Here is an 11,423-nt window from a genome sequence, read left to right as displayed (position 1 = left end):
GCACACGCATATGAAACATACCATGTGGAGAATGTCACAAACACACCCATGATAATTGCTTGTGGTGGCTGTTGTTTTTATAGATGTTATCATTCCAAGCCAGCTGATGTGCTTCCGACATCTTCAAAAAGACATTCCTTCATTCCATCGGATTTTTTTAAGCAGTGCACAAAAACACTTGATAGACTGCCAGTTGTTTTGAGATAAATGGTAAAAAAAAAAAAAAACTCACCCATAAAAGACCTAACTTCAGAATCACCTCAAAAATGGCAAAATAGAGCTTTCTGATCTTTACTTCCAGAGTCTCAATCCAAGTCGACAAATATGTGAATTCAGACGATTTTTTCACTCCCCCCCACCCCCCAATGATCTAAGACTCATGGAGGAGCATGTATACACACAAACCAGGTGCAAGAGAATGATACGAGGAGCCACAAGCGAACTTTAACAATAATTATAAGGATATTACGAGACAACGGAGAAATGTACACCGTCCAAGGCATTTGAAATTGGTTTCTCAGCATCATGAGCATTCGGCACTAAACAGGCCAAGAGCTACTGAAAGCAAAGTGAGTATAAGCTGGAATGGCAGTGAAACTGTGAACAGACAACGACAGACTCCAAAGACAAAAGATAAGGTGTGCAATAACTGATAGCAAATTACACAAAAAAATTAAGAGCCATTGGCATCAGGAAAGCCCAGGAAATGGCTGACTATATTTTTTCCAGCCGTGGTAAACCGCTGGAAATTGATAGATGCAGAGAGGCAGACAGGGAGACAAACAGGTAAAGAGACAGAGACACAGAGAGAGACACATAGATATACGGAGACATACAGACAGACAAGAGTGAGAGAAATAACCAGCACTCCGTCATGATTCAAAAAAATGTCTCACCAATACTGTGGTGTTGCCATCCGTCTTGGACCTTCTCTGGCAAAAGCTGCAGAATTCTCTGTAAGGACGGGACAATGACACGTGTTAGATTCCCTACACCACGGCGCAAACACTGTGATCTGACAAGAAAACCAGGACTACTGGATTGCTTTTTGACATTCCAGCTTTAAAGTAGCAAGAACAAATCCACAGCCTTTGGCTAAAAACAAATACTCATTTAATCGGTGGGTAACACTGCAGGATACGTTGGAGCAAGAATTCAAATTTCAAAAATTACTCATTCTAATGTTTGCAAGGAATCAGATACACTGCCATGGTGTTGAGGAAGGTTCTTCTTCAGCATCATAAATAATGAACTGACACGAGTAGAACACCAGGTGCACATCGCTGTATTATTACATGCTCGCTGTGAGCCTACACAGGCTCCACAATTCCGATCTCACATTTCCCTTCACCACCTCCACTTGTGGGAAATTTGGAAGTGACAGTTTGTGCCGAGCCTGGCACACCGTCACTCTCTCGCAGTGATCTCAGCTGGCCAGTAGGACGAAACATTCCAACCGCACACACTGTCTTTAGCAGCCATGGGATTAACAAGCAACGACTGATCGGGAGGTTTTTAAAAACCATATCACGGAACAAAACATTCATGAATAACCAGAAATGCGAGTGAGTGCGTTCTAAAGGAAAAGAAAAATGTCTTCAATTGGAAAGCTGCACCAATGCCAGCTACTTCAGGATGTTTTATGAACAAGGAAAGCACAGCAAATAGCGTGAATTCCTTCGAACAATATGGCCATGCATTAAAAACAAATTGAGCATGAAGGTAAGTTCAGTAATGGCAATGAGGAGTTTGTGCAAAACTATTAAATTTAAACTACAAAGGTTCAAGGTCATGAGTTATCTGCCGAGCTGTTACCCAACTCAGAATGCTGCATGAAAGAAATATATATGGATCCAAAAAAAAACAAACAAGTAAAAAATATATATATATATATATATATATATATATATATATATATATATATATATATATATATATATATATATATATATATATATATATATATATATATATATATATACACATACACATATATAGTAAAGACACACCCACAACTTTCACCTGTGAATGGAGGGAATAGTCAATCAGCTCTCACCGAATCAACTAAACCTAGGGGGCTAGGATTATAGAAATAAATTGACATCTCCCATGCTTATCCAGCTGAAGAAGCTGCAAAAAGCAACCAAGACGGCCTAAACAAGGTAAGCACTTTGCTATATCAAACCCTTCCCAGAGTTCTTGCACAGCTATAGACATTCACAAATAGTACACACATGAGAAACCCAATGCCACACACCCCCTCAGCTGCTGGACCGGTTTCATCGCTTATTGGCAAATCATCAGTGACAGCGCAGACAGCAATGCATACCAATGAGGCTCCCAAGAATGTACCACCTGCAAACATCAAAAGTAGTCAATATATAAATAATAAAGACCCACCCACATCTCTCACCTGTGAATGGAGGGAATAGCCAATCAGCTCACATAATCAACTAAACCCAGGTGTGTAGGATTTTATAAATAAATTGACACCAATTCTTTATTATTTACAAATTGACTGCTTTGAAAATTACATCGTCAACATCAGTCAAACATCAAACGGAGCTGCCCATCTGGATTTCAGGCATATTTGCCCTCATCAGGATGGCATACCAATAATTATCTAACCAATGATGACCACATTCGTCATTTTAACAGAGTTGCATGATATTTGTGTGTGTGACAGTCACCGGGCTGAGGCCTCCGGAATGGAGGTGACAATTTGGTGCAGGACTTTAAATCCATTAGAGATCGGGGAGTGGTCATCACACTCCACATGTTTCTCTATATATATATATATATATATATATATATATATATATATATATATATATATATATATATATATATATATATATATATATATATATATATATATATATATCAGTAACTAGGACAATAAGCTGTGATAAAGCTTCTGTGTATGCACACACATGCACACCAGCTTGAACAAACATGCAGATTATATTTCAAAGGAAGGTTAACCACAGGAATTCACTAATTGGACAATCATCCACATCCACATAAGTTAGGCATCCACATCTCATTCATAAACATATCAACTAACTTGAGTTGGTTCATTCCACTACACAGCAAATTAGCCAGGAAAGATTTGCCATTTATAAACTACACTTGCAGCTTTTGTCCTGAACAATGCCAAGATTAATTATTTATTTCAAAGCAATTTCCCAGTGATTTCTGGGATACTTCTTATGAAACTTTCATCACTGTGTGATTCCAAATTTATCATAATCAAATATAAAAATCGCACATTTAGAAATGGTAACTTGGCCACAAGACAGAGCATCTGTTAAAGGTCGTGATATCATTTGTTCCCATTTTCATGTTGTGCCAAACAAATAGGTTCAGACAAGGATGAATGCAAAGCGAGCATCCGAAACATTGCTTGATGCAAAACTTTCCTTAAAAGTTTCATCCAAACTGATCCAACTGTACCATGAATATATCTAATGAAGCCAATACTCTGATCTACCTGCACATTGAACCTGAATCATGCTCTGCACATTGAGAAAAACAAGAGAGAAAGGTGAGCGGTGGAGATGGGGTTCATAAAGAGAATGATATGTTATGCTTGATGACCAAACACACACACACACACACACACACACACACACACACACACACACACACACACACACACACACACACACACACACACACACACACACACACACACACACTCATGTCAGAACAGCTGTACACACAACGACACAACAGAGTTTGTAAGGTAATCCGCTGGCACATCTGCAAAAACTTTGCTATCCCATTTCAAGAAAATTGTTGGGAAAAATGAACCAAAAGTAATCACTGAAAACAAGGAAGCACCTTCTGCTCATGTACGAACTAATGATCCCATCGAGCGTGAACATCAAAAACAAAGCGTTGCGACAAGATATCATACTAAGGTACAAAAAAAAGAGAAGGCATTGCTGATTGAGGTGTTAATAGCAGCGATTTTGGACTAAACAATGCAGAAATCAAGAAAATGACCAAACACCAAGACCTCAAGAATGACGTGAGAAGATCCCGGAAGCTGAAGAATGCCAAAGTTGTACCAGTGATAGCTGGACCGACAGGAATGATGACAAAGAATCTCACAAAGAATGACAAAGATGAGATGACAAAGTATGTGTAGATTTGGAGAAGAAAACAAATACATATTTTGGGTGGGGGCAGCCCCCCTTAAATCCCATAAGAGCAGATTTTTCAAATGTTATGGCCAAACTTTGGTATGTTATGGGTCATGAAGATGGTGGTCAAGTTTCATCGGAATTGTGTGAATCATTGAAGAAGAAAGCAAATACCTCTCCTCCACACACTCCCTCTACCCCCCCCTCCCGTAAACTCCCTCTGTACACCCCTTCAGACCCAGTTTTTTTTTATGCCATCACGGGTGATGAAGTTTGTGGTCAAATTTCATTGAAATCGTATGTGTAGTTTCTGAGAGGTTGCAAGTATTTGTGGACAGACGGACGGACGATGTGCCATCCCATAGAACTATTTTACAGGTGAGCAAAAAACCATCCCTGGGAATATTATTACAAATGAACTACATTTGGAAGCTGTCCGGGGCTCAGCGACAACCCTGAAGACACCCTCGACACAAAACGTTGAGAACAAAAAAAAAAAATTCACAGCTTGGTCCATGAATCGTGACCCCTTACTGAAAGGAAGGTGGATACTTTCAGCCCACCCTGGGAGGACTCTATTCCGCATTCTGAAGCCAGCATATGTAGATACCAATCAATGACACACACAAGCACACACGCACACACACACTGCCGATATCAGCAATTTTTCGGGAATCGGCAGTATGGAGTCAGTGTGGTTACCGACTACAGTACGGACAGTATACAACCACCCAGAATGGTTGGGAAAAAAAAATTGGTTCGGTAATTTGGAAAACATTTTAATACTGCAAACTGCTTGGAAATCGGGCATGATCAAATACATTTTGTGATGAAACTCACAAAGAGAAACATATAACCTTTGCAAAGCAAATTCGACAACTAAATGCTTGAGAAACAGGTGCAAGGACAAAAGAAAACCTGATATAACCTCCATACGATACGGGATGAAACTTTGCCACCATGGCACCCGTAACAGTTATGGCATGTCACACACCCGCAGAGAGTCCGCCCAGATCCAAATCAACCCAAATGTACCATGTCCGTGTGTGCTGTATACGTATCTCTACCTTGTAGTCACTGTCGAATGTACATCCTGATCAGGACACGAACTGCACTGTACAGCTCGGTAAGTGGATTCAGCACTCAAACACCTGGCTAAGCAAGCGATTACCAATTGCCCTCGATACAACCGGAAACGGAAACGCCTATGCAATGTCTGAATTAAACAAATCAACAATTTTTGGGGGAGTCGGAACTGCTGATACTTTCAAATCTGGAGCTTACATCCGGGCCAAAAAACAAGGCGGCTTCAAACCCCAGCGAGGTTCCCCAGGAAACGTCTTCAGACCCCAGACAGAGAGGTGGCCGAGGATCGCCTGATGAAAGATATAATGAAATAAGGCCATTGATTATCTTCAAAAGGGGTGTAATAATTAACCCAAACAACCAATTTTCACTCTTGAAGTTCCATGGAGTATTCTTCATATGTATGCAAGGTTTCAGGAAGCTTGGTTTTATAGTTTTGGAGTTTTGGAGAAGACAAACACACACCCTTTTATATGTATGTACAGTATGTATGTATATATATAAATAAATATATATATATATATATATATATATATATATATATATATATATATATATACATATATATTGTTACGGAAATGGCCCTGATTGGAATACTAAATATAGGATTAGCTCAGATCCCCCATTAAATGCATGTATAGATTGGTTGTTTGGTGAAAAGGACGTTATATGTGTGTCAGAAGGTGTAAAAGGCTGTTTTATGTTCGTACAGTGGTGGTGTGCCAAGGGCTCCCTCTTCTTCCTCTCCTCTACGGACGATAGGCCCCGCCCAGTCGGCTGAGGAGGTGTGGCCTGGAGAGAGGGTGTGGCTAGAGGGAGGAAGTGACGCGAAGGGGAGGGGCCTTTTTGGTCGGCAGTCGCCAAGAGGGACGGGCTCGTGAAACAAAAAGGAAGAAACGAAAGGAACAAGTGAGCTCTCAGTTTTGGAAAACAGAGTCGCTGAGAGAGAAGGCGTGATCGTGTGTTGACAGAACAAGCAAAGACCTCAGGTTCCGGTTGAGTTTGGCAGTTTGGATGAGCGTCGGGTTCTCGAGGCGTGCTCGGAGTCGCTTCAAAGCGAGAAACGAAGGCTTCGTGAAAAGAGCTGTGTGTGGAAACAGTCGCTCTCGAGGTGCGACGTGTTTTGGAGGCGAACGATCGAAGGAGGGAGAGTGTGGAATCTGCCGGTACAAAAATGGCAGTCGGCTTTGAGAGGCTGCCTGCTCGTGGAGTCGACGATCGACTCGTATGGGGAGGGGATCGACAGATTCAGCCTGCGTCTGGCCGTGGAGCCTCCGTCCGTCCGTGGAGCCTCCGTCCGTACTCACCTCACGGCTCGTTTCGTTTGCCGATCTGCTTGCCGGAGACCATCAACCTCGACTTGAGCCTTGTCTGGAGAACAGGCCAGGCCTGAATTTGTATGCCGGACCGTGAGAGAGATCAGCTGAGGCCCATTGTCGACCCTACGTGAGGTCAGAAGGCGTAGAGACTGCGTGTGGTGCGAAAGGGGCAAAGGGAGGATGAGCTCCATTTTGCCACGCGGCAAGTTCGAGCGGGAGTTCGAATCCGTGGACATCCGCTTGTTATGAGCGACATTTGTGCTTCTTGACGTTTCCTCTCGTCCATAAGCCATCACCAAGTACTCTGTCTTGTCTTGCATGCATGCTGTTTGTCTTTGTCTGCACGTGTTATATAAGGCATATTTCGGTAGCGACCTCCTCGAAACCTTTAGTCCGTGGTTCCCTAGTTAAGAACAGGTTGATGATTGTTAATAAAACCATTGTCTTGAATTTTGCTTGTGTTGTGATCCCCGATGTTCCCCAATAAATCTGGTTAATTCGTATGAAGTTGCCGCTATGGATTAATTTGTGTCGCGTCGAGGAACGATCCGTTCGATTGGCATATTAAACCAAAAGTGGTTACAGACTGGTGGACTCCGCTCGGTCTCTGACAAAACCAGTCTGTAACCGGGATTCCATTTCACCAACTGGCAAGGTACAAGGATTTCGTTGGTATCGCGATTGAAGGCGCGTGACCCGAGGCCTGTGCTGAGCCGGCCGGCACTATAAACCCCGGAGACGGTGGTGGTGAGGGTGGCACCTAGGACCAGGTGAGAATCCCGCCACCCTGGATCTGCAACAATATATATATATATATATATATATATATATATATATATATATATATATATATATATATATATATATATATATATATATATACATATACATACACACACATCTATGTATCTGACAAACACCACCGGTCGCATCGCTGATGGGAACAAAAAAGAGGGGAGGGAGAAAAAGAGAGGGGAAGGGATGAGAGAGAGGGTTGAGGAGGGAGGGAGAGCGAGGAGGGTGGAGGATCGAGGGGGGTGGGGGAACACAAGACAGTGTGAGGTGAGAGGAACGGAAGGCAGATGTGCGGTAGAGCTTTAATTACCGCCAGTGCGCGTTTAGAGCCAAGCTGGATGGAGACAAACACCGCTTGGACACAACCGGAAACAAACTCCCGTCGGGACATAAACACAGCCCAGACAGGTCTGGAGACAAACCCGATGCAGACAAAACCACCGTCGGGATATCTCCAGATACAGACCACAAGAGAAAAAAGGGAGGGGAGTGTGAGAGAGGTGTGGGAGGAGGGTGCTGCACTGTTTTGGGAGGGGGTAGAGCAAGGATGGGACAGAGAGAGTTATGCTTTGTGAACAACACACACACACACACACACACACACACACACACACACACACACACACACACACACACACACACACACACACACACACACACACACACACACACACACACACACACACACACACACCTGATATCATCAACAACCCAAAAACCACAAGTAACTTTCACCAAAAAACAACATTGCATTTATATAGACGTTTCAGAGATATGTTCATAAACATTAATCTTGACAAACAGCTGTTTGTGACGGGTGCAAACTAAATTTGGCTCGGAAACGTAGAAAACATTAATACGGCAAAAGGCTTGGAAATCAGGTGTTATTTCACAACAACTCGCTCAGGGTGACGGAACACGAACCACTCACTCAGGGTGACGGAGCTCGAACCACTCGCTCAGAGTGACGGAGCATGAACCACTCGCTCAGGTTGACGGAGCACGAACCACTCACTCAGGGCGATAGAGCACGAACCATTCTTTCAGAGTGATGGAGCTCGAACCACTCACTCAGGGTGACGCAGCATGAACCACTGGCTCAGTATGACAGAATACGAACCACTCGCTCAGGGCGACGAAGCACGAACCACTCGCTCAGGGTGACGGAATACGAACCACTCACTCAGGGTGATGGAACATGAACCACTCGCTCAGCGTGATGGAGCAAAAACCACTCGCTCAGCGTGATGGAGCACGAACCACTCGCTCAGGGTGACGGAGCACGAACCACTTGCTCAGGGCGACGGAGCATGAACCACTCACTCAGGGCGACGGATCACGAACCACTCACTCAGGGCGACGGATCACGAACCACTCACTCATGGTGACGGATCACGAACCACTCGCTTCGGGTGACGGAGCACGAACCACACGCTCAGGGTAATGGACCTCGAACCACTCGCTCAGAGTGACGGAGAATGAACCACTTGCTTAGGGTGACGGAACACGAACCACTCGCTCAGGGCGACGGAGCACGAACCAATCGCTCAGGGTGATGGAATACGAACCACTCGCTCAGGGCGATGGAGCACGAACCATTCGCTCAGGGCGACCGAGCACGAACCACTCACTCAGGGTGACGGATCACGAACCATTCGCACAGGGCGACGGATCACGAACCACTCACTCAAGGTGACTAAGCATGAACCACTCACTCAGGGTTACGGATCACGAACCATTCGCTCAGGGCGACGGAGCATGAACCACTCGCACTGAAATGACGTGGTGGGCAAAAGCGTCCACAGTGAGCGAACGATTCGCTCAGAAGGATGTAGACCTGAAAGTCCCTGTCATGTAAAGACCTGAAAGTCCTTGTCATGTCCATCTTGTTTACCCTGTTTTACCTGCCACATCCCTCTCCCTTCCACAGATCTCCTCATGTCTCTGTTCCCCACTGGGTTTTTTTCCTTCCCTCTCCCACCCCTCTTGTCTCCTGCTCCCATTCGTGTGTGTATCTGTGTGTTAGCTCTCATACGAGCCTCAACAGTTTATTCCCCCCCCAAAATTTTTTTTTTTAATTTTCTTTTCAAATCCAATATTGAACTGCAGATTTTACTCCCAAAGGCCCTGTCACACCTTGACGTTTTAGCCAGCGTATGGCAAGGTATCAAAATTTATGTAAAACGCTGGCGAACGCTGAACAATTGATGTTTTTTTCCAGTTTTGGACGTATTCATAACGAGTTGGACATACGCATAACGTATTAGCAACGTACACAGAACGTTTCGATAGCATATAAATAAGTTATATTAAAGAATGCTGAGCGTGTTGTCGGCGTTCACAACCTATGCCCAACGATAGTCTAACTTATGCATAGCGTGGCAGCGTATCTCTGACGATCACGTGGCATAGCCTATTAAAAGGCTGCGGCTCGATGATTCAAATCATAACCGCACTAGACATCGAAGTGTCAAGCCGCTGTCACACCTTGACGTTTTAGCCAGCGTATGCTGAAATTTGAAAAATTTGCCGAATACGCTGGCACACGTCGAATACGTTATGGGTAAGTTTTGTATAAGTTAAGAGCACGCTGAAGCACGCTGGCATACGTCGTAGTACGCTGAGTACGTCGACAAATTTTCAGCATGTTTAAAATTTTTCGACGTATGTCAGCGTACGACTCACATGTTCCGCATACGCTGCATTAGTTGTAGGCATGTTACGCGATCGTTGACACACGTCGACACACGTTACTTGTAAGTTACTCATAAGTCGAAACACGTCGAGGTAATGTTATGCCGAGCCAAAACTTATTTCTAACCTATGAGTAACGTGCTTTGAACCTATGTGTAACGTATCTCCAACGCATATTGACGTATGTAGATGTATTTGACGTCTTCCGGACGACCACAGAACTTACTGAATGTGTTACTAACTTACATCTACCGTATAATGGCGTATTGGCAGTGTTTAGGGGAATTGGTATATAAAAATGGGGTTCACACAGGAGGAACCCGTCAGTGTTCCAGACTCCAAGGTTGTTTTTTTTTTTTTTTTTTTTTCTTCGGCATGACGGTGATGTGGACACTTCAATTTCTAGTGTGGTTATGATTTAAATCGTTGAGTGGCAGCCTATTAATTATATTATAACCGAACTAGAGATCGAAGTGTCAACATCACAGTCATGCCGAAGAAAAAAAAAAAAAAAAAAAAAAAAAAAAAACAGGGAGTCTGGAACACTGATGCTAACCATTACCTCGACGCGTTTCGATTTATGAGTAACTTACAAGTAACGTGTGTCGACGCGTGTCAACAATCGCATAACGTGCCTACAACACGTTACTCATAGGTTAGAAATAAGTTTCGGGTACGCTAAACATTACCGACGTGTTTCGACTTATGAGTAACTTACAAGTAATGTGTGTCAACGTGTGTCAACGATCGCGTGACGTGCCTACAACTTATGGCCAGTGTATGCAGAACGTGTGAATCATACGCTTGCATACGTCGAAAAATTTCAAGCATGTTAAAATTTGTCGACGAGCTCGGTGTACTACGACGTATGTACTACTATAGGGCCTTCAGCACAAATAGAAGAAATGGGGTTATGCACGAATTGGTTCTCACCTCTATGCCTGGTGAATGAATGCAGGTTGTGTTTTCATCAATTCAATACATATCACAACCTGAATATTTCATCAGTCCCTTGGAACAGTCTATTCCCCAAATGGAGTTGAAAATTCAAAGGTGCAATTGTTCACCCAAACCATCGGCATACCGGAACACATAAAAAGGGAACCTACATCGTGACCATGAAATATCGCCATCAGTAATGCTGCTGGAGACATTCCAAAGTTGTGAAGGGATGAGCAGAAAGTTTACACAAGAGGGAAGGCAAAGGAACATTTCACTTCCTCTAACAAGCAATTTTATTGTTTACAATATTTGGAATTCAGACGTTTGCCTCCATTTTCCGTTAAAATCTGTCTGTAAGCTACTGAAAGTTAATACTGGCTTTGTAATCCATTATGACACTGGTGTTGATGTCGATAGAGTTGTGGCTGTGTGCAAA

At 43.5% G+C, this 11,423-nt stretch overlaps 1 protein-coding gene across 5 annotated transcripts in view; it reads right to left on the bottom strand.

Annotated features, from left to right (window-relative positions):
* The window catches only part of LOC147022689 (ral GTPase-activating protein subunit alpha-1-like), a 226,012-nt gene that overhangs the window by 182,073 nt on the left and 32,516 nt on the right, over positions 1 to 11,423 (bottom strand). For all 5 annotated transcript variants that reach the window (XM_085887470.1, XM_085887471.1, XM_085887468.1 and 2 more), the window contains one exon: positions 897 to 954. In XM_085887470.1, coding sequence (XP_085743596.1) covers positions 897 to 954 — 58 coding nt within the window. The remainder of the gene's footprint in view (positions 1 to 896; positions 955 to 11,423) is intronic.

Source organism: Eptatretus burgeri, chromosome 7, assembly GCF_056783735.1.
Source record: "Eptatretus burgeri isolate ZD-2024b chromosome 7, Ebu_testis_v1, whole genome shotgun sequence".
Taxonomy (NCBI): Eukaryota; Metazoa; Chordata; class Myxini; order Myxiniformes; family Myxinidae; genus Eptatretus; species Eptatretus burgeri.
The sequence above is the reverse complement of the archived record's forward strand: the minus strand, read 5'-3'. Positions and strand labels throughout refer to the sequence as shown.